The 24823-nt window shown below is 36.8% G+C and overlaps 1 protein-coding gene across 2 annotated transcripts in view; it reads right to left on the minus strand.

Annotated features, from left to right (window-relative positions):
* Window positions 1-1395: 1395 nt before the first annotated feature.
* FBN2 (fibrillin 2) overlaps window positions 1396-24823 on the minus strand; it is a 147689-nt gene continuing 124261 nt past the window's right edge. For both annotated transcript variants that reach the window (XM_015849661.2, XM_015849660.2), the window contains 19 exons: window positions 23494-23622; window positions 23064-23183; window positions 20414-20539; window positions 20028-20180; window positions 19345-19410; window positions 18946-19071; window positions 18716-18835; window positions 17360-17482; window positions 16791-16922; window positions 15980-16105; window positions 13377-13583; window positions 11615-11740; window positions 10921-11043; window positions 10649-10765; window positions 9847-9975; window positions 8339-8458; window positions 6370-6601; window positions 5033-5192; window positions 1396-3385 (listed from right to left, as the gene is read on the minus strand). In XM_015849661.2, coding sequence (XP_015705147.1) covers window positions 3011-3385; window positions 5033-5192; window positions 6370-6601; window positions 8339-8458; window positions 9847-9975; window positions 10649-10765; window positions 10921-11043; window positions 11615-11740; window positions 13377-13583; window positions 15980-16105; window positions 16791-16922; window positions 17360-17482; window positions 18716-18835; window positions 18946-19071; window positions 19345-19410; window positions 20028-20180; window positions 20414-20539; window positions 23064-23183; window positions 23494-23622 — 2810 coding nt within the window. In that variant the 3' untranslated portion in view covers window positions 1396-3010. The remainder of the gene's footprint in view (window positions 3386-5032; window positions 5193-6369; window positions 6602-8338; window positions 8459-9846; window positions 9976-10648; window positions 10766-10920; window positions 11044-11614; window positions 11741-13376; window positions 13584-15979; window positions 16106-16790; window positions 16923-17359; window positions 17483-18715; window positions 18836-18945; window positions 19072-19344; window positions 19411-20027; window positions 20181-20413; window positions 20540-23063; window positions 23184-23493; window positions 23623-24823) is intronic.

Consider the following 24823-nt stretch of genomic DNA (forward strand, 5'->3'; position numbering starts at 1 on the left):
TTCTGTTTTGGATTTTTTTCTCAGAGTTGATTTTAAGTCAAGTGGATGTGAAGCTGAGGGGAGGATGAAGACAACTTTTCTCCGGGTACTAAAATGTCTCATGCATTTCAAAGTGGTAGAAGGTGTAGTAAACGGCTTTTTTTGCAGTTCATTGACTAATCAACACGAGTGTATCTGATGGAAATTTCTAGTTTAGAAAAAAGGAATGTAATGCTGATTTGTGCTTGGCTCTTTAAAGCTGCTGTGCTCACAGAACTTGCAAACCAGTAACATCCTCCAGAATTTGTAGCCCTGGTGGAGTCATTAGTACAAGCGTTGCTACTATTTTATTTTCCCTCCTTCTCTGAGAGTTGGCAGCAGAGGACAGTGCTCTACTGGGTTCAGTATGACAGCTTTTCTTGCAGTGTTTCCTGGAAAGCTCCCATTTGGGACAAAGAGCAGCCCTCTTGGAAACTAGCTGTGAGAGCTGCTAAGTCAGTGCTATGCTGGACATATTTATCAGACTTCTAAAGAGCTTTTTATTTTTGTAGGCTTCTCTTATTTTTACCCAGAAGGAGCTTTGAATCAGACAGAAATTTGCATGACAATATCTAAAGGTAATACCAAACAAGTCTTGTCCCAGGGAAAGTCATACTGCGTTGTTTAAAATGATACACTATACATCAGACAAATCCAAACACATCTATGGCCTGTAAGTAATACCAAAGGCAATTAGATCAATAACTATAAGAATAATGCCATCATGCCTGATGATAAATTTTCTTTCTGGTGTGAAATTGCTTTAAAATGATCCAGTTTAATCCAGAATGGAATAAAAGTGGCAGCATTGCTTTCTGTAGTGATGTCTTTGTGGAAACCTTGAATACTTTACTAAAAAAACTCAACAATTTCTTCATTTTTGCTATTTGAGTGTGTACCTACTCAGGATGTTCAAGGAGGGCAGCGCTAGCAAGCAGAAGTACTTGCACTGATGGTCATAACATCTCTTTTGGCACTCAGAGATGATGGGGGTTTTATGCTCCTGAATGAAGCGGGAGTTAATTAGAACTGAACTGTCAGATTTAAGTTAAGTCATGCTGGTCCATGACATGGATTAGCATAAGCTTTGTAGGGCCAGCCTCCTTGATCCTGCCTTATGATAAGGAGAGTCCTAATCGGACAAGAATGATTTAGTTCCTGTGTTTAATTTCTGTGCTGATAGAGGAACTAATTCAGCAAATGCTGTATAACCTTATTCCTAAGTGCTGTGTAACTTTATTTCTAAGTGAAAAAGCATTTGCACCACAACAATTCTCTTTTCTACCTCTGAAGTAGCAATTAGAACCAATCACCAAGCTTACAATTAGACACTTCCTTACTGTAAAGAACATCAACATTAAAAAAAACAAAAACAAATTACCCGAAAATAAGCTTTATTGCAAGAAAAGTGTTGTCATACAAACCTACAAACAAAACTCTTTTTTTTTTCTTACAAACATTTTAATAAAAATGCACAGTTTTCTTTCTTTTTTTTTTTTCTTTTTTTTTTTTTCTTTTTCAAAAATCCCCATGAAGAACAAAAGAAAAGAAAAACCACTGAGTATAACTTGATAGTAATCTTTGGTCAGCACTGATATGTGACTGAAACAATTCCGGAGCCAGCGTGTGCTTTGGCTTTTTCACATATGAGATTCCATTACACAGCTGGTTACAAGCACCAGCTGGAAAAAAATAAAGCACCATAGAGACATTACACTTAACACGTAATGGTACAACATTTTAAACAAAAAAATTACTAAAGTAAACTAAATGTCAACTCATTGTACACACATCGTTCTTACAAAATAAGCTATGATAAAATGAGGCGTACGGTGTATAACTACAGTATTAATGAAACTTCTAACAAATGGGTTTCAAATACACATTTTCCTTGTCTGCACTGCATAAATAGTTTGCACGTATGGCAGTCCTGATACAGCTCTCTCAGTTTTTAGTAAATGCACCATTAACTCAAGCCAGCACCAAACAGTATGAAACATCATGTGTCCCTTTCGGAGTGACGTTCTCTTCAGCTGCCTACAGTAATGCAAGTATGTAGAGCACCTTTTGTGAGAATGAGGTGTGTTAGCATGTGTGGTTCCTTGAGGTTATTGGAAGGAAGTACAGTACAGTTTGGTTCTGCATTCTAATGGTATTAAAAGCAGTCAAGGTATTTTGCTACAGTGGTTGTGCCTCGTACTTTATCTGATGTGGCTGATTCAGAAATACAGTCCTATTGACCTGCTGTGAAATATGATCTCTGATGAGACTAATATTGCAATTCACGTCCTTTAAGACCTTTTTGTTTTTACTTTTTTCCTCTGAACACTCAGAGTTTTGCAAAGAGCACTTTAGAATGGCTGGAAGATGTATCAAAGCACTCCTTTAGCACCAATAAATTTTAACTTAATTGCTTATGTACTATTTGAATGACTGGCACAAATGCAAAAGGAAACATCTTTCAAATCTTTTTTTTTTTTTTTTTTTTTTTAAAGAAAGTACCACTAAAATGTTATAGCTCAAATTTATAAATCTAAAGAAAAAACAAGCACGTTTCCCTTTTTGTTTACATAATTTGTTATTTTCTCCATATATTACTGCATTAAAAATAAATAAACATCTATATTTTTTATTATTTTTTTTTAATTAGGAACTATAGCAAAATACCCAAAGTGTTACAGACTGCTAACAGGAAAAAAATAGCTCACATTTTTGTGCCATTTAGTGCCATATGATGATCTCTCAAACTTTAGCTTTTTAATATACTTTTAAATTGAGGTTATATAAAAGATACAGTAATCATGATTGCCACAAGTTGCCCCTCTTCCAAGGGTGGTTGCGCAGTCTCCATAGAATAGAGAGAAGTCTTCCCTTCTCCCTTCATCCCCCAAAAGTCAGTGACTGTTCCAAATCCTTTGAAAAGCAGATACGTTCAGGCGGGTAAATAGGCGAACAGAAGTGACTGAAGAACTGGATTCAGTCTGGAAGATGGCTAGTAGAGTTCTAGCCACAGCCTCATTCTGAGAGCTTCCCCGAGCTCTCCAAGGAGGTAGTTGCCCTCATTGCTGTCTTCCAGTTTCTTTAGCTCCTTTTTCTTATAGAGAGGAATGCTAGTGATTTCCAGTGTGTATGTTCCAGGCACTGACTTTTTCTTAGCTGTGTGCAAATAACTGAGTCCATCCTGCTGATGGATTCGAAAAATGCCGTCATCGTTGCCATGTGAGATGACGTAGCGCACGTGGTTGTTAAGAGGCTCAATGGCTGGCATCAGTTCTAGGATGTGCTCCTTGTTGTCAAGCCTTGAAATGTTGACTCTCATCTTCAAAGGACTATCCATGTCCAGGCTTTCCAAGCTAACCTGCTCAATCTGAAGCAAAGAAGGAAAGGAAATTTAGAGCGGGAAAGAAACAGATATTCATTTGCACTGAGAGAAGAATAATCATTGCTTAGCAACAGTTTCTGCATTTCTCAAACTCTAGCAGTAAAAGAAGCCACTGAAAATCCTTTCCAGCTGGGAGAACTGCTTGATTTCATATAACACACCCTGTAAATCTTAAAGGCTTCTCTCACAAGCTTAACAGGATAATTAAAGTTGTAGCATCAAGTCTGTAGAGGGGGCTCATATTTCAGTCTCCTTTCAGGATCTGTTTAACTTCACGCGTGCAAAAAGTCCATGTAAAGAGGAGACATATGTTTAGTATTGAAGTTAAGACTATGAGAGAGGCACAGTCTTGTTCTTACGATCAGCTTCAGTGTGTAACATTACAGAAACAGAACGAACACAGCACAGCACTGAATAGGAACTCCCTGAAACTTGTGGTAGAGCTGTTTAAATTGATCCTGGCTTCAAAAAAAGGGCAAGCTCAGCACTTGGTGGAGTAGTACAATGATTCAAAAGTAAACCACAGCAAGGAGAGAACTGCTGTATTGCTTGCTTTCTACAGAAGCAGCCGGTATGTAATGCTGTCCCAATTTCATTGTACTTCTGCCACAGAAAGGAGGTGAAAAGGAAAACATACTGACATTATTTTTCTGAAAAATGATAGAATTTTTCAGATTGCAAGGGACCTTTAAAGGTCAACTAGTCTAACTCCTCTGCAATGAATGAACAGGGACATTTATAGTTACATCAGTTGTGCTTTTTTATTTTTTTAACAACAAAGCTTAAGTATGTCTCTGCTGCCATGTAAATCCATTACAGATGTATTAGTTGAGGATGAACTTGGGACTAAGAGGTTGAGAACATGTACAAAAGCCATCCATGAATGTACAGCTTTTAAAAGTGCTTCTCCAAAAATACACAGGCCTTAGTCTTCAGGAAACTTGATAATAAGTGAATATCCAGCCTAGAAGTCAAGATTAGTTTTGCACATGTAAAGATGGAGAAGGATTCTTCCCTATCTCTGAGGGAATTCCAATCACATGTGGATGCCTATATGAGCTACTTTGTAATGTAATTACAAATGCCAAGCAAAAACAAGTAAAGACTGTGAGTGGGAACAAGTCCAAAAGTGTATTAAATACCACACTCAGTACTAATAATAATGATATGATTATGGATAATTATGAATTACTTTTTTTCCCTTGTGGTTTTATAATGTGAGATCTTCCTATGCAAGAAGATGCATTTTAGCTGTCTAAGACTTCAAGATGCTGTCCTGATAGCAGAGCAAACTGCAGACTGCATAAACGACTACTGTCCCAGCTCTCTGTAATTACAGGATAACTGAATTTGAGATATTTTGAGGAACTAGACCGCATCTCAGACTAGAAAAGCTTTAAAAACTTCAGCTGTTGATAGCTGTTGAATCCTTTCTGACTGTTAGAACATTCCTGCCAACAGGAGAAGTGTTTGAAAATTAGGAAGCAATCAGGGAAAAACAGGAATTTTTTTTTCCCACTGAATGTGGCCTGTAATAAAACTCCCTCTGCTTACTAACAGTACTTAGTTCTAAATCTCTGAAAATATCCTGAATTAAAACTGTTAATAGCACTTAGTTTTCCTGATACGTACTGTTTCATTAAGACTTCTCTTCTTTCTGTTGTCTTTTTTTGGATAGCCATTGATTTTGCACTCATAACAGGCTTCAGGGGATAAAGCATTTTCTTCGTCAGCATCTCCATCCACTGGCAGGTACTGGCCTTTGTTAAATCCCATCCCTGAGACACAGTGGCTGTTGAATAAAAGCAGCTGTTTTAGTTCTTGCAGTTTTATGAACTGTTCAATTAAACGGAAAATGAGCGCATGTAATCTGTACTATGGTATTTGTATCCCCTCCTTTGCTCTTTCTTCACCAAGATGTCTGTGAATTATTTTTCTTTGCACTGATGAATGAAACACATTCATATACTGAATGGAATGCAACTGCTGGCTGAAGATGTCTAAGTTTTTCTAATTTTCATTCACAGATATCATGAAGAAACAAAACAAAACCAATATTCCCTGACTTGGTAATAAAGATTTTAGTGCAACAACAGAATTATGTTAATTTGTGTTTAACATTCTGAGTTAATCGCTGTCTTAAACCTCTTGTGCTGCAGGCCCCAGAACTGGATGCAGTACTCCAGGTGGGCTCTCATGAGAGCAGAGTAGAGGGGCAGAATCAGCGCCCTCAACCTGCTGGTCATGCTTCTCTTGATGCAACCCAGGACACGGCTTGCCTTCTGGTATGCCAGCACACATTGTTGTCTTTCACCAACCAACACCCCCAAATTCTTCTCTTCAGGGCTGCTCTGAAGCCATTCTCTGCTCAGCCTATACTTGTGCTTGGGATTGCCTTTACCCAGGTGCAGGAAGTTGCACTTGGCCCTGTTGAACTTTATGAGGCTGGCATGGGCCCGCCTCTCAAGCCTGTCCAGGTCCCCCTGGATGCAATTCCTTCCCTCTAGCATGTGGACTGCACCACTCAGCTTGGCGTCCTCTGCAAACTTGCTGAGGGTTCACTCGGTCCCACAGTCCATGTCGCCTGCAAAGATGTTAAGTAACATCGGTCCCAGAAGTGATCCCTGAGGAACACCACTTGTCATCAGTCTTCACTTGAACATTAAGCTGTTGACCTTAACTCTCTGAGTGCGACCACCCAGCCAATTCCTCATCCAGAGAGTGGTCTATCCATCAAATCTGTTTTTCTCCATTCTGGTGAGATGCAAGACAGTGTCAAACACTTTGCACAAGTCCAGGTAGATGACATCAGTTGCTCTTCCTTTATCCACTGATGCTGTAACTCCATCATAAAAGGCCACCAAATTTATTAGTCATGCCTTATCCTTGGTGAAGCCATGTTGGTTATCAGCAATCACCTCATCTTTATTTTCAAGTCTCTGACGAAGTACTGTGCATGATATACTCACCCTTGTCCAACTCTGTAATAGCCTGGTGGACAGCCACAAAGATAACCACCTTCAGTGTTGGAACAACCATAATTGCAGGGGTTCTTGGCAGAGGAACATTCATTCACATCATGGCATGCACTGGAGAACTGGTCATAAGAAAATCCAGAAGGGCAGGCACACTTGTAACTTCCAAGCGTGTTGTAGCAGGAAGCAGAGCCACATGTGTTAGGATTGGAACACTCATTTTCATCTAGAAAGCAAGCAAAAATGTATTGGTACCTTCTAATCTGGACAGAAATCAAACAGACACAACATAGCTAATGAATCAGAACATATGCAAGTCCTTGGGCTCTGCTATGTCCTTGACAAAGATGTGGTCCCCAAGTTAAAAAATATACTGGCTGAAGTCCCAAACATAAACAGCTGGTAAAGGTGTTTTGGGATACTGTTACTTCTAAGCTCTTCTCCAAAGCTCAGCCTTTCTTCAAAGCATGTCTCCAGTTTTGCTAAGGGGTCTGAACCAATACTCTTTCTCCTGGCAGTGTATATTCCTACCATGTGAGATTCACAGAAGAGAAATGAGTTGGAACTCCTGTCATAGTTGGACTATAACAGTGTTCAAGGGTAGCTAGAGATATGGTGGAGGTAGCACATATCTGTAGTAGAAATCTGCGGGTTCTGTTAAGGGAAGGACAATCTGAATAGCCACCTCAAATGAAAGAGAAACCAAGAACTGTTGCCACCATATGGGCGGCAATATACAGAGATGGCTCCTCCACTCAACCTGACTGCTTTGGCTCCAAGTTATCTTGTGAGAAATGAGTGAAGAAAGTAGCTTGCTATATGAAAGACCATGCATTTGATAACTGGTAGGTATTCTGCTTATTTTATTTATCTTAGCAAGGTGCTGATTCCCTGATTCTCCAGCATCACTGGTGCATTTTTTTGTACCATTTTGCCTGCCGTTACTCGTAAGTCATGTTCTTTTGAGGACTATCCATCTTCATTCAGTGACAACAGCTGTACTGGAGATTTGTGGGAACTGTTTCCTCAGTGTTCCTGCTTTTTTTGTTGTTGTTGTTGTTGAAGAGTAGTATTAAGGAGTGATGGTGGTGGCTGGATCTTAAGAAAAATTACGTGGTGTATTATTTAGAGTAAAGCACATGTAAAAAACTGATTTTGATGTGTAATAGGGCAGTAAAATTAACCTATAGATCTGCATCACTGTTCACAGCCATCCTCTGATTACTGCACCGCACAGGATGAGGTGGTTTGGCTGTGCTGGTTTTCATTTATATTTTTTTATTTCTTGCATTCCATGTGATGTGAGAATTGGCTTAGTTCAGGAAACGCAAAGAAGAAATGATTGACTGAATGAGCCAGATGTAAAAGAAAACTGCTAAGCCAATTAATTTGTCCTTATTGCCTGCTCAATGAACTAATGCAAGCCTTCACACTGTATTTTGGAAGAAGGAAACCTTTAATTATTATGTTATTTTTTTCCTCCCTTTTCACTAGAGTCACTGCTCTGCATTATACCCAAAAAGCTAACAGGTGATTCTTATTCATGAAAAGGTGGTAGTTTGTTTGTTTTTTTTTTTTTTGTTTGTTTGTTTGTTTCTCTAACAGAGCTATTTGCTTTAAGCCTGAATTGAAGGAATTCAAGGAACACCTTTCCCCCTTTCTAAGTTGAGGACTGTCCTGAGGAGAAGGGAGTCAGACTACGAGAGACAGCTTGTCACAAACAGTTTTAACACTATGAATATGATGAATGTGTTATGAATATGTATGTTTTCCTCTGTCTACTGTCATTGATCTACGCTGGGAGTATGAAGTGGATGAAAGGAAGGGGAAAGGGATTAAAAAACTACATGCTTGCATATCCTCTGCAGGCACATGCAGTGCCCATTCTTCTCCTCACCTCATGGCTGTCACTGTAATTACAGTTTTATTATTCAAATGTATTCCATGCAGTTTGTTTCCTTACCAACACACTGATTCCACTGGTAATGCTGAATATATCCTTGTGGGCATCCACATCTGTATCCACCTAGGATGTTTTGACAACCGTGCTGGCATCTATGATTTCCATCACATTCATCCACATCTTTGCATTTGGGAGAGAAGTAGAACATGAAATAATTACATCAACATATACATTGTAAAATATGTTACTCATTTCGAAGATCAGCCAAACACCACTATTTATAACATAGGAATACTGTTCTAAGCTGTTGAGGCTGCCTGTTTGAAAGCCTGATTCTTAATTCAAGTAGAGTTCTTCCTATCAATCAATAATCAAATGTTTTTTGAACCTTTACATGACTCAGAGTTGGAGAAGAAAGACTATTCCATGTAATTACACATAATACTGGTGTTACATTTAGAACACAATTGGAAATGGACTCAGTTTTTAGACCAACTCAGCAGGACTAAACCTTAGGTTTCCTGGAACACTTTGAAGTGTTTGAATGTGAGGAACACAGCCAATTTGGCTGCAGTGCAGTTGTGCACCTTAGCAATTTAAAAGGAAAAGCCATCCAAAGAAGTCTGTGATCAATCTGTAAACACAGGAGATAGACACAAATAAAACCAAAATGTGAAAATATGACTATCTGAAATACCGTTTGCTACAAGAATATACCAAGCCATTTTAAGTAGACAGTTGTGGCAAGTGCAGCCTGCAATGCAAGTAAAAAATAGAAAAAAAAAAATGATACCACAAATACTGTTATGTTCCAATCGTCCACAGCTGTCCACAAATTCCATGAAGTTGGGATGTCCCTAAATCTGAAGTCTGGAAAACCACACTGTCAGGCTGTGCCTTCATCAGTAAATGCACATATAGCAGTTCTGATGTTCCATTTAGTTACATATCTTGTGAATACTTTGGAACGTGTAATTTAGTGTTTTGTTTAATGGCTACTGGGTAAAGTATGCAAGAAGGATGAATATACCTGAAGAGAACAAAGTAAACTGAAAGATGACAACGCATTCTACAACTCCTGGCTGGTCATATGCTGCACTTTTATTCTAGAGATACACACCAAATACCAATTTCTATTTTAAATACTTTAATCAAAGTAACTGACATTTTGACATGTCATAAATTCGTGATACCTTCAGGAAGATGGTTACAATTAGGAGAAAAAATGGTAGAGATTCAAGTCGGAAAAATGGAGAGGAAAAAAAAAAAAAAAAGATTTTTGATGCATAAGCCTTATGTGAAGGTGATGACACTGAAAAGAGTTGTTTAAGAGTCTAATTAAATAGCCCTTTTTAATTCTAGCTTGCTTGAAAAAGAACCAGGCACTACTTTCTTTCATACAGTTATGTTTTAAATACCTCAAATACATTCCTATTTATTATTGGTATATGCTTTTACTCTGTACACTGCTCTGTTTTATTAATGTGATTATCTTTGACATCACAGAACCAACTATACACTGACTTATGGATTTGCACCTTAAAAATAAATTGTCCTTCACTAGTTACCTTCACAGTTTAATCCAGTAGAATCCAGAGAAAATCCCCTTTGGCATTCACAGGTGAAACTTCCAGGAGTGTTTTGGCAAATTCCTTTTGATCCACAGAGCGATGGCTGAGAACCACATTCATTGTTGTCTTAAAAATAGAGAGCATAGAGAAAAAAAAGATAGTATCCCTTGGGGAAAGATATTATGCATGTTCATAAGATGCTTGGTTAGTGTCTGAAAACCATGGAGATGAAAAAATTAATTTTAAAAATGTTGCTATCATATTCAAATTTCAGATGATCTGATGACTCATGCAGAGTTATTAATATTTAATAAAGTGGAAGCACAGGTTACAGTTCATTTATGAGTCTGGAAGCCCAAGGTATATAATTGCTGACAGAGGAAAAATGCTGCACCTCTGTATTAGCTTAACTAAAACAGATCCAGTTGGCAAGATTCATATGCTTAAGATCTACAGACATCTGTATCTATTAAAGAAGAAAAGGCAGTTTGTTTTTTCTTTAACTACATTTTAAATCAGATTTTAATACTTTACTCCTTTGCGTGCATGTGGTTATACTTAGAATATAATAATACATATTAAATAGATATAACTTTTTACTAAGCAAGAAATTACAGTTGGTGGATACCCTTTCTTTTTTCTTTAGATGTAATTGCTGCTTTTCAAGACCTGCTTTCTGGGCTGCTGTTATTATTGCTTCAAATTAACATTGTTTATATGCTGAAAAAAGTTATGGATAAAAATTGATTGTGTTCCTTTTAAAGAAAAACTGATGCAAGAAAATTTCTGTTTTTCTTACCAATACAAGCTGTGTGATGTTGAGTAAAACCAGGTGGACATTTGCATGTGAAGCCTCCAAGGGTGTTGACACAGAGAAACTGACAGTTGTGTTGTTTGGTTTGACATTCATCGAGATCTGAAAGTAAGAGAAGTTGTCTTATGAAAAGCCAACACAAAAGAGGTACACTCAGTCTATCTTGAAGAAAAAAATAAATAAATCACACTTCAAAATTATTTCATTTTCAATCAAAGTGCAATAAAGTTGAAATTACTGAGTTTAACTTCCCATACCTTTACATGTTTTTCCATCTTCCTGCAGGATGTAGCCTCGAGGACATGAGCACTGATAGCTCCCTTCTGAATTCTTGCAGATAAAATTGCATGGTTTAGGAGACTGTGAGCATTCATCCAGATCTAAAGAGAGAAAATGTTATATATTTCTTGCACTGGTTTGTTTGAAAGATGTTTCCTGAACAGCAATTTATTTAATAGAAAATTGTTTGTAGAAAAAGCACCTGATTTACATTTTTGTAGGGTTTTCATTTCCTTCACTATTGTCACTGTGGAGTTTCTGTGGAGTTGCCACTACAGTGGCAGAGTTAAACATTAGAATGACAGTGACATTAATATCTTCGTCTTCAGGCTTACTGTGATATATGAGTTAACCAATAGGAAAATGAACCAGTAAGTTCCTTTGTCAGTCAAAACGGTTATACAGCTGGAATATGTTTCAGTGTTCTGAAACTGCAGAAATGCTGCAGAAATTACTGCAGAAATACTGCCAGCATAGCTTCTTTCCCCGTTTTGCAAAATGAAATATAAAACCAGAGAGGTCTTCTTATTAGGGAAACAAATAAAGGAAAGAGGAAAGAGATAAAAGCCACTTTGACACACAGAGGCTTAGAAAAGGTGACTGAGAGTTGCACTGTGTAATGATGTATCAATTATAAAAACAAAAAATCACAATTAAGAGGGTGAATCTTACCCACACAAGATGTGCTACTTATGTCAGTTGTATAGCCAACTTTGCAAAAGCAGCGGAATGAGCCCATAGTGTTGATACATTGTCCATGTCTACAAAGGTTTGGCATGACCTTACATTCATCAATATCTGTAAAGAAAATACTAAATATATGATCTTTTAAAAAACAAGAAATAGCTTTGAATTTGACACCTGCCATTCACGCTTCCTTCTGAATAAAAACATGAAGAAAAAAGAACAGGTTTTAGCAATGACCTTCTCAGCATTGGCTAGGCTGCACTTGGAATAGCTGTGTCCCCCCCATACAGGACAGAAATGGATATACTGGAAAGAGTTCACAGGAGGCCCACCAAGAAGATGAAGTGATTAGCACACCTGTCCTATGAAGAAAGCCTGAGAGAGCTGGGATGTCCAGTCCAGAGAAGAGGGGGCTCATGGAAGACCTTAAAGATTTCTGTAAGCCCCTGAAGGGTGGGTGAAAAGAAGATGAAGCCAGGCTCTTATTAGTAGTGACTTGTACAAGAGGTACAAACTGGAGCACAGGAATTTCCCTCTGAATACCAGGAAGTAATTCTGTGCTGTGCTAGTGACAGAGCACTGTCACAGATGGCCCAGAGAAGCTATGGAATCTCCTCCTTGGAGATCTTCCAGAGCCACCTGGATATGGTCCAGGGCACCTTGTTCCAGGTGTCTCTGCTGGAGCACAGGTTAAGCCTGATGCACCCAGAGATCCTTTCCATACCTAACCATTCTGTGATTCTGCACAATGCCATGGAAATGTTAAAGGGAAGGGGAAATAAATGATCTCTTTTTCAATTTTTCTACAGTTCCTCATCATCATGCTTCTGATGGTAACTTTACCTTTCCTTTATCTTTCAAAATGGGCCTGAACACACAGTCAAGCATTCTTGAAACTTTCACTATCATTTTCTGCATCAAAATTCCCAGCTATTTCATTGTGTAATCTGCTTCCAGTTTTGTTCAAACAGGAAAAAAAAAAAAACCAAAAAAAAAACAAAAACAAAAAACAAAAAAAACAAAAAAAAAAAACCACAACAACTCATGTGTAGAAGTGAATTTTGTTGTGACTATTAAGACTTTCTTTCTTTCTTTCTTTCTTTCCTTCCTTCCTTCCTTCCTTCCTTCCTTCCTTCCTTCCTTCCTTCCTTCCTTCCTTCCTTCCTTCCTTCCTTCCTTCCCTCCCTTTCCTTCCTTCCTTCCTTTCTTCCATTTCTTCCTTCCTTCCTTCCTTCCTTCCTTCCTTCCTTCCTTCCTTCTTCCTTCCTTCCTTACTTTCTTTCTTTCTTTCTTTCTTTCTTTCTTTCTTTCTTTCTTTCTTTCTTTCTTTCTTTCTTTCTTTTTTTTTTTTCACCACAACTTAAAAATTTATGTTAGTTTCCCCTGTGTAAATAGCATCTACAAAAAATTTAGTGAAATAGCTGTTGGAGTAACTCCTATTGCCTCTTGCCTTATATGTAAAACTTCCCAGCATTCAAAGGCTTTGGGTCCATTTCTTGCTTTTAGTTACTGGTTGATCGTTCCTTAGATCCCAACCCTGAAAATTATGCACAGCTGTGAGTATTTCTAGTGAAGCTACTGTTTAAAGATGTTTTTAATTTCTGGTCATGCAGCAGCATTTGAAAAATCCAACTCTGTTCTTTCAGAGGAAATTCTTCAAAGTAGCTTCAAAGGGAATACTGCATTTTCTTAAGAATGTCAATGAATTCCTTTGCCATTTTCTACCTCCTTTCATCTCTGCAAATACCTCTTCCATCTGTAGTATATCCTGGTCCATGTGGACAGAGCTTCTTGTATTGGGTGGTTCCAGGAAGTGGGCAGAGCTCACACTGGTTACCCCAGCCCCGGCCTCCATCACAGCAGCACTCAGATTTAGTGACAAGATTCCGGCTGCTTGAGGCCATCTGACACATTGTCTGTAGAACTTCAGCAAAACAAAAGCCTTGGCGGTTATCTGTAAGAAAAAATGGGGATATAAAGAAAAGGTAGGAGCTATACATCTGAACCATTAAGCATCTGAAGTATTATTCCGGCTCTCAGTCAACTCATGCAAACAGTAAATTATTAGCAACAACTCTGAAGTCTGTTTTGTCTTAGCCTTTCAATAACTTGTCATGTCTTCTGAACATCTGTTGTGATTCCAAGTTTATTCCAGACATCCTTGAAGTTCAGTACCTGTGTGACTTGGTATGAGCTGTACTTCTAGGAAGGATATGGCCTGAGGCATACTTGGCAAGCTTGCTTGACACCAAAACAAACTGAGCTCCCATTTAAGCTACCTATGTTTGGTTTGTATTTAATAGTTTTTCTCAGAATTGAGGTCCTTGGGGTTGGGTTATTGTTTTGTTTTGTTTATGTTTTATTTTATTAGCACGCAGGATTGACTACAGCTTGATATGATTTACATGGCAAAATCCTTAGCACTTCTGAATGCTACACAATTCACTAGTCTTTTTTAGTGGCACACTTATTTTGAAGGTTGGAAAAACAGATTTATATAACCATACTGTTTATTCCTTCTTCTTAATTAATTTTCCTTTATTTTTGAATGTTTTGATTAGTACCTGTCTATCATGAAAGGTGAGTAAAACTACACAAGCATTCCCTCCTGCACATTTGCTTCTAACAAACATCTAAAGAGAGTTCCCAGCTCTTGGTAATCATGGACATTCTATATTTTTCAGTGACAGTACTTTTAAATAGGTTATGTTCCTTCTCTAATAGGTTAATTAAAATGGAAATGCTAGCAACTGCAGCCTGACAGATGCTAATGTTTCTAAAGGAAATATGTTTTTGTTTTTTTATCTTAAAGCTTAAAGTTAATTCTGGAACTGTACATTTCTGAACAGTGCACCGACCTTCTGGTTTGCAAGTATGGAAATATAATCTGTAGATTTCTTACATGAATCAGGTGAAATGTGATCTTTGCCTTTAAATGAAAGTTGTTTTGGATTCATAAGATAAAGCTGTCCACATGGAAAATGCTATTTGTGTGAGATACAGTGTTTACTGTGAAGATTTGCAGGACTGAGCAGATTTCTGTTCCCATAGATGGGTATTTTATGTAGATCTTTAAGCCTGTGCACCTTAAAATCATATAATGCTTTCTCCCTGATTTGAGATGGAATATACTTTAATGTCAGCAGTATAGATTTTAAATAGCACACACTAAGATTCAACGTTTGTGCTTTAATTCTGAAGATATAGTTTGCTTCTGTCAGACTCATTTTTTAGTCATGTCTCATCTGGAGAGCATTAAAGAACAGTAACAAGCAAACTAACCCAAAGCATAGTTTTCAAAAAAATAATGCATGTATATATGTACATATACATAAAACATATAAGAAAGCAATAATGAAAGCAGGATATTTCCTTGCCAGTAACGACTGACTGGAGCTAACAGCCTGCAGCAGCCTTTTTCCATCTGGTCCTAATCCTCAGGAAATACCCTATACTTTGAATATTATTGCTTTGCCATGAAGTCAGCACGCTGCTAATGGGAATTTACAGACAGCTGGTTATACAGCGTATACATACCTCAGTATTCTAATTGAATCTAAGAATTTTAATGCAAGTGTCCTTTATGTATTCCTACATACTCCTGTAGTTTCACATGCTGGTGTGGTAAAACACTTTAAATAATCTTCACTTGAACACTGGTCATGAAAATATTAAGATACTGCAGTTCTGTTTGAGTTTTAAAAATGTAACAAGTTACTTTTATGGCGCAAATGACAAGTCTGAGCATACTGATAAAGAATAGGGTTGATGAATATTACATCCTTCATCAGTATTTAATGTGCAGGCATGCCTCAATAACTTTTCAATATACTCTGCTGGTTTTTTGTTGTTGTTGTTGGTTTTTGTTTGTTTGTTTGTTTTTGTTTTTTGTGATATTCTTATATTTTTTATTCGTTTTCATGGTCTCTATTAACAATACAGAATGTTCTAGCTGAAATACTGTGGTGACTGAAATAATGTTCCAGTCGTGGAAGCAGTTAACTTTGCTGTGCATTCCAGTTTTATAATCTATCTGAGATAACTAAATTCTACTTTAAAAGCAAGTGATTTGTCTGCATAGCAGCATGCTTATGCAATTTGGAATTTAGATGTGAGGTCCCTGATAGGTCAGTTCAGCTCACATTCTCAAGATGCTCCCCATCCTGTCATTATTTAATATTTTACCATTTAATATGATTGCATGGTGTAAATTAATTAGGAACATTATTTAATTTCTTCACCTAAGAGCAACAGCTGTTAGGTACTCAGAAACCTAATTTAAACTTCACATACTTAACTGCTTTTATGCTCTCTGATACAAGTTGGAAAGAATATGAAAATGGCACTTACCCAGACACTCGATGCCTGAGGGGCTTGATAGGAATCCTTCATTACATTCACATCGGTAGCTCCCAATAACATTCATGCAACGACCATTTTCACAGATACCTGGCTTGGTACGGCATTCATTTTCATCTTTACAAAAATACCAAATGCAAGTTATTGTTACAATAAAATATATCAGATCTGTAGAGTGCATTCAGCATTTTGTGTAATATTTGCAAGATGCAGAAAAATCAACAACTGATCAAGCAGAAGAAAAGCCTTTGTTATTCCATGCCTTGTATTCTGCATCTAGGATGAAGGCTCTACTCCTATATTCTCTGCATACACAGTGAACAGAGATTTTGAACTTCCATAGCATCCACACCTCTTGTTCTTTATGGCTTTCATGTATAAAACCCAGCAGTTACATGAAAACTTCATAGTTTTGATTCCTTAAGGAACTGACACATTGTTTATAGACAGTATTACTGTTGAAGGAAATAAGACTTTATTTACAATACTTTCCCTTCTTACTTACCAGACAAGGTCACTTTCACCTGGCTACTTAATGCTTTAAATCTAACAACTGTCTGAAAAACTTCCTGACTTTGTTGGACAACTAGAGAAACAAAAATGAAGTTTTTCTTCTAAAACACTTCCTAGTCTGTTAGGCTCAAGTCCTGAAAATACAAAGTAAGTCTAAGGTGTTGGACAATAACAGATCTCTTTAGTGTCCTTTATGAACTGCTGCTTTCGAGTTCATTAAGCACACATACAGAGAATTTCTGGCTTGTTGGAATTGCATCAGCTGTCTCCTTTCTTTTCTAAGCTTTACCTGTACAGCCTTCTCCATCAGGTCTCCGTGTCATTCCAGGAGGACAAATGCACATGAAGGTACCAATCAAATTTTTGCACATCATGCCCCTTGATTCACAGTCATGGAGACCTTCAGCACATTCATCCAGATCTGGAAAAATACATTTTGTGTTTGAACATCTTTGCAACAGCTTCAGTTATTGAAGACTACAAGCACTTTCTCAAGAAAAAGGACCTCCAGACTTTCCTAGAAGACAAGCACTGAAAAAAATCTGAGAGCTGCACTTAACGGCAGTTACAGAAATAATCTTTGTGAGTTGTTAAAAGACAAACTTCATCATCTTGATGGTGAATTATTGTCTTTAAGATAATATTGTCTTTACATTCTGCAGCAAGAATACACAAAGCACTAGATACTGGTCTTATGTAATTTTTGTCTTATTTAAGTTTTTAAAGAGAAAATAATCATCAACTGTTTGCTGCATTTCAGTGAGAGAATGAATGTAAGATGCACAGAAATATTTGGAATACTCTTCAGACAATACAAGGTGATGGAAGGTGGGGAGAAGTTTACATTTCAGTCATTACCTTTGCACATCTTTTGGTCTTCTCTCAGTTCATAGCCAACTGGACAGGTGCATTCATAGAACCCATAAGTATTGATACATCGGAAAGCACACAGCAAGGGGTTCTGAGCACACTCATTTATATCTAAACGGAAAGGAAAAGAAACATCATTTTCCACTAAGCTTTTAAAACAGTCTATTGGAAGTTTTTACACTTGTACACCTATTGTCACCTGAAACTATCACAAATGTAACAATTTACACAATTTTTAAAACAGAATGTTGTGGATGTTTGGTTTTGAGTAGCTAAAGGAACCTGAATGAAGCTCTGAATAAAAACAGCGACACTATTAATGTGGAATTACTTAAACTTGTAATGACTTAGATTCTCATATGAGATTCTCATCTCATATTCTCTCATAAATTAAATGAAATTTAATGATGAGAGACATCAGCTTTTTTACAGCTGTAAGAATATGGATTCTTGCTTTGGAAAGCAAACTAATTGATTCATAAATGATTCATGAAAAAAAATAATAATAATTTTTTAAGAAGGATTCTGTTAAGGATCTGATGAAAAAAGAATGCTTGTTCACAGATTCCACGATGTGAAAAATAACAAGAAGTATTTACTGAAATTAACAGAGGGTTGGCCCAAAATAGATGAAAGAAAACATTTTTATAAGTTGTAAGTGGTGAGCTTTTGCATCTTGCTGTCAGAGGGGGCTGTGGATGCAGATGTTACCAGTAGGTTCAAGACTGTGTTGCACAGATTTTTGGACAACAAATCCATAAGTGGATAATGAACCCCATCATCAAGGAAATGGTCTCCTGCATAAGTCATATTTTCCCTAGATCCACAATTATTGAGAGGGATGACAGTTGTTAGTCATTCTTGTATACTGAATTAGCACTTCAGAACAGTGAGGTATGAAAAGAAAGACTGGATGGACCAGTGGTCTGATGGACCCAATGCAATTCACTTGTTAATATGATTGTGATGAGTGGGTCAGTTCATGACTGAGCTGCCTTACTTACGAAAAATGCTATGCTAACTGATGCAATTTTGCACCTGTTTGATCTATTTTTTTTAATTTTTTTTTATTTATTTGTAAGGTTAATATGGAGTCCTAACTGTTATTATTTATTCTTTCCCCCCCACCATCAAACAGCTTAATAACAAAACAAAGGCTGACACAACATGCGATTTCAGAAGCCCTGTGACAAACCAAAAGTACTGATTAAATCAATTTATTATTTTCCCAGTGAAATATCTGAAGCAGAGAAACTTTTTTCTTCCTTCTTACAGAACAAAATGCTTGTCTAGTAAACAATTTGATGTACAGAAATCAGAGGAAAAATGTAGAAGACAAATTACCTTCACAGTTCATCATGGGGCCTGGCTCAAATCCTTCATGACAGTTGCATTCAAAACTGCCAATCACATTAGTGCATGTACCATTTCCACAGGGGTTGCCAATTGAACATTCATCAGTATCTGTGTATAACCAAACAGCAAATGTAAGCTGAAGAGAACTGGGACACATTTTTAATTGTGTTTTAAATTAAAATGCCGTAATTCTGAGTATTTATGAAACAGGGACACACCGATGCAATGTACTCCAGTGAAATCTAAGTTGTAACCCATTGGGCACTCGCAGCGGAAGGATCCATCAGTGTTGATGCAGTGACCATTTGAACAAATCCCTGGGCTTTCAAGGCACTCATTAACATCTAAAAAATAGGAAGATATTAGCAACCACTTATTAGATGTGTTCTGTATCGAGTCTTAATAAAACATTTTTAAAACACAAAATGCACTGTTCTGTTGGTCTTTCTTCATGTAATTTCAAAGGTAATCTACCTCATAATGATCTACATATATTAAAAGTTAGCCTCTTGTCGCTCATGAGCCATAGGGAGTAAGGCATCACATAGTGCAAAATACAGTCTATCTCTAAGTATAAATTTATTCTTTTTTCAAGTAAAAGGGGAAAGAATACCTACCTTCACGTGTATCATCAATTCCAGGAATAGTCCCGTGACCGTATGGGCAGAGGTCCTGAAAAGCAACTGTGGAGGTACATATGTTTAAGTAGAGAGCAACTGAGAAAGAGAACCATGATAAATGATTTAACCTATCTAAAATCAGACATCTACACCACATTTTTCATAATTCACCTGTTCATATCACAGCCCTTGTGCAATATTTGCCAGATGCAAAAGCAATATCATCTCTAAGGCAGGATAGCAGTATTGCAAGTTGCTGAGCTTCCAAGTGCACATGGTGTATTTTTCCTTCTGCACTTGGGAGAAGTAAAAATAACTGAAAGTGCTGATTACTTCATGGATCCTCAGAACTTTCCTATTTTATTCATCCACTTTCCTAAAGCAGATTAGCTCCATTAGGACATATCTAAGATCGGTGATTCAGTATGATTGAAGGCTACTAGTTCACTTCCCATTTGAACCAGAACAGTAACTGAGGCAGTTTTTCTTTGTCTCTCTATTTGATTTTGTTGCTTTAGTTTACCTCATAATGATTTTACTAAAGGTTATAAGAGAAAATTATACTTCTCTCTTTCCAGTGATAAAAACAAACAAGCAAACAAACAAACAAAAAACCCACAACATAAATGTACTTCTTTTCTCCCACCTAAAATTCTTTGTTTGAATCTTGAATGTGTTACCTTCTTCTTCCTTTGGGCAAAGCTCACAAGGATCACCCCATCCTTCTCCTGGCATCTTGCTGCAGCAGCACTTTGCCTTTGTGGTGTTGAAAGCCTTTGGGACAGAGCACTTCCCATTCTCAAAATTAGTGAAACAGAAGCTCTGGCGAGTATCTAAAAGAAAAACACCATCTTGTGTAGCTAGCAGCTCTTAATTGGCTTAAAATGCATGTCTAGCTCAAGAAGGAATCATGTCAAGATTGTATTTTCATATTATTTTGAAAGCACTTTCCAGCACTCCTAATGGCATAGGTTGGGAGGGCCTGCAGAGGTCTCCTTTCACCTTTTTCCACAGAGTATCTTACCAGTTAAAATCAGCTTTTACACTACTTAATCCTTAAACTTACCAAAACATCTTCGTCCATTATCAGACAACACGAAACCTGTAGGACAAATGCACTGGAAACCTCCTGGAGTGTTTGTACAAGAGCCAAATAGACAGATGTTGGGATCCTCATTGCACTCATTAATATCTGCAAAATTTATAAGAAAATGTTCATGATAATCCTAGCAGCCATAAATTCATTTATTTATTCATTTAACCAGAGGTACTCCTTCAATAAAGCAACCAAGAGATAAAGCATCCTGAAGGCCCAACTCACTCTTTCGAGTTAGAGTGGTTCACTGGCATTCTCTTTCCTCTGCAAATATCAAATTTTCTGTCATATTTATACTGTAAACTTTAAATAAATACTCTCAGACTGAAACAGAGGAGAAGATACAGTTATAAGGAACATATTTTCCAATCAACATACAACATCCAAACATGAATTTCTAGAAATTCTCAGTGTTGGGGATTTTTTTTTTTTATTTTTATTTTTTTCAGTAAATGGCATTTTTTCCATATTGATTGACTGACCCTTGAAATGAAGCTACAGACAGAGGGAGAACTATAAAACACAGATTAATATTTACCATTAAAAAAAAAAAAAAGAAGAAGAAGAAGCTCAATTGAATAACTTAGAAAATACAACTAAGGCTACCTAATCATTTTTTATTTTGTTTTATTTTGTTTAATATATTTGATTTTATTTTAAATAACAAAAACTTAAAGAAAATAAAGTATTTAATATAAATACTAAATATTTGTAAAGTTGCACAGCTGAAGTCGTACCAGGCTGCTGTCTAGACAGACAAAGAGTATGAAAAGTAACACATTAACATACATTCACTTTTCATATCTATTATTTTCAACCAGATTTTAGTTTATTCTCTTCTGCAAATGCTGGTAGAAGAAATAAGCCCCTTTAGTAAAGTAATGTCTAAAGGTAATTATAAGGTAAAAAATTCTGAGGTCACAAATCTGCTTTGTCATTTTTTCCCGATACATGTTAGATTCTATACTACACTAAATTTGACAAAACTGATCTGTATTTATCAGATATGGCAACAACAGAAAAACACTCCTTTGTATTGGAAAGGATAAGTGGAATGTTGGGAGAATACAAGTAGAGAGTTGTCCTCTTAAAGTTATGTCTGAAAACAGTCACCTATGGTCCCCAGTCAGAAGTTACCACTAGGTACTGCGCATGAATAAACCACTGTAGCATAAAGTGGCATAAGACCAGACTTCACAGTTGCTTTTCATGGACAGACTCGTTCCATGTGAAATGTTTTGAGTTAGCACAGACATGTGGCAGAACAAATATCTATTTGGTAGCCACGGATTTTGTAAAAAAAAAAATAATATATATATATATATATATATATATCAAAACTTTTGTCAGGATATTCTAATGGTCATAAACAGTGATAATCCTGGAAAACCAAAAGCTTTCATTTTAAATTAATGATTTTTACAATCACAGGTGATTTGAATTTATCTCAAACACAATTGCTAATGTGGGAACTGCAGCTAACAAAAGAAACCATAAAGTTGGCAGGAAAACTAAGCATTATGGTACGGCACAATAGAATGAGAAAGCTCTGGGACTTAGAAAATGTATCCCCTTGTACAAAACAAAAATTCAAAAAGGTTCCTTTTGTTCAGTGTTTGTTCCTGTGTTGACAATGTTAAGGTAATATAAGACAAGTTATGTTTTTTCTTCAATTCATACAAGCTGCTTGTTTATAATTGAGGGTTATTTCAGTGAGTGTGTTTGGGGATGTCACACCAGCTAACCTCAGTAATTTAAGCTGAGGATCAGTCTTTTTTATGTAGCCACAGTGGAGAGACAGCTGCTAATGCTTGTCCACTGACCATTCAGGAAACAAAGGCTCCTAAATTTGCTCCTTTTGCATGCACCCTTCTTGCCAAGTGCCTCATATAGTATATGTAAATAACAAATTCATTCACAGAAGTTCTGATAAAACTGAGTTGTAACTTGAATTTCTTTTTCATCCTCATACACCAAATCTGTATTCACCATGTAGTGCTTAGCTTCTGAATTATGCTCAAATAAGACTTCTATGAACAATCAGGAACACATGAGTTAATGGAAGTTCTGTTCCACTCTCTCCCTGCCAACCTCAGCTCTTGAAAGACAGTATGCAGAACACTAAATCATAAAATAATTATTAGAATGAGCCAATTTAGGCAATTACTGCCTTAAACTCCAACATTTTATCAAGATTTTTAAATTCATCACTCTGCTGTGAAGTCAGAAGCTTCTGTCATGAACTGACTGCTGTAATAACCTCTTTTGTAAACATGATATAAATCCAGTACATGAGTTAGTGTGTTTTATCCACAGCTAAAAATATGAGTTAATGAAATATTGAACATTGTTTCACTTTTGAGAAGTAACATTTTGCAATTTCCAGTTTGCATCAACAGAGAAATTAATGTTCCAAAATATAGTACAATAGAGTACAAAGATGACATCTTGTCTTCTCCTAAAATATCTTCCTGTAGACTTTTACTACTTATTCCCTGTCCCCATGATTTGAAGTAGGATAAAATTCATGATCACCACAACTGCTTTGTACCCATTGAGAATCAGATACTTTTTCTCATTTTTTGAATTGTTTGGAAGCAACAATTACAGCTTGCCTTACCAATACAACTTTCACTCTTCACTTCATATCCTGGTGGACAGATGCATCTGAATGATCCTTCCAAATTTTGACAGGTACCAGGGGAGCATGAACCAGGCAGTGCCACACACTCATTAGTATCTTAAGAGAGCAGATGGCATCAGGAAAGATTTAGAATCATGCAATTTTTATGACATTGCTCTTGCATTACAAACCAGTGTTATTCATTATAAAGATGGTAGGTTATTTTTTTCTAATTTTCTTCTTTTTAGGCATTTAAATGTAAAAAGATCAGTTATTTAAAAACTCAGTTACTTCCATTGAGTTATACTGAAGTCTTGGAGTACAGACATGCTTCACAAGGAAGGGATTTTTTTATTATTCTTAAATATTTGGTTTTATTTTTTCATCTCAGCAGTACTGTAAAATCTCATTGTGGTAATACACATACCAATGCAGTTCTTGCCATCTAGAGTAAGTTCATATCCTTCATTACACAGACATTTGAAGGAACCAATTTCATTGAAACACCGGCCATTTCTGCACACTTGACCAAAGAAGGAACTGCACTCATCAACATCTGTAAAAAAAAACCCAAAAAACAGCAAAACCTCATAAGCAAGAGCCGAGCCTCTCATTAAAATGTATAAGCAGAATCAGTATATACAGCATGTTAGGAACAAACTCAAGTAGCAATACATCTGTATATTTCCATGGAAAAGGCTAATACTGCAGCAACAAGAGAACAGTTGACAGATGGAAAGTAACTCTCATTTAAGTGCTTTAAGATATATGTTCTATTTAAACAGGTTTTTTTTTTTTTTTTTTTTTTCCTGGTGTAGGGTATTATACTTTTTAAACTTGCAGCATTACCTCAGCCGCTGCGTCCGGAGACAGTTAATTACTGCCAAGTGACTCCAGACATAGAAAAGGTTACATGGGGTGTTCTGGACTTTCTCTGGATTTTATATGAGCTCAAGTAGATATGCAAACTGAAGGGAACACTTCCAGTGTACATTACTTCACATACAGTAATGTATTACAGATGAGTATTACAGATGAAAAAGTGTAAGAAAGGAAAATCAAAGAAATTGGGTTAGTATTGTGATGGTAGAACAACAAACACCTCTCTGTTGTAAAATATTTTAATTTAAATGCTGACGACTAACACCAGTTTTACTAATGAGGTTTCTAGCTGTCTTCAAAGACATAAAGTAACAGCTCCTGAACAAGATGTACCCTCTGCTTCAGCCACTAAAGTTGTACCTGGTTACTAGCTTATTCCACAGTGCACTTCTTGTATGTTACAGTTTCACATGTGCAAATATCTTAGGAGTATTACAGTGCAGTGGGCTTAAATTGCGTTTGAACAACTGTGATGGCTTGGAAGAAAGCCCTGGGGCTTTCCAGACTGTCAAGAAACATGTGCACAAAAGCCAAGTCTTGGAGCCAGCTTGGGCTCCTTAGCCTACTTGAAGGCATAGCCTGACAGAGAGGAACTGGATGCTCCTGTTCGTATCCTGGCAGCTTTTACTGCAACTGTGAAGAACCTCCTTAGTATAAACACCATTCTTTGGCTGCAGTCTCTTCTTTCTAGAACAATTTTTGAATTTTCTCTTTCCTGGACAAGCAAGAGATTTAAAGTATTTTTAAGATGTCTTAGTTCTCTTTGGATCCACAAAGGAACCAGCAGACTTTGTTTTGTCTTGCTAAAGTAGCAGAAAGGAATGTGATATCTTACTTTTTGGCTTAGGCTTTGCACAAGGCCAATCTCCTGAGAC

Source organism: Coturnix japonica, chromosome Z (genome assembly GCF_001577835.2).
Source record: "Coturnix japonica isolate 7356 chromosome Z, Coturnix japonica 2.1, whole genome shotgun sequence".
NCBI lineage: Eukaryota > Metazoa > Chordata > Aves > Galliformes > Phasianidae > Coturnix > Coturnix japonica.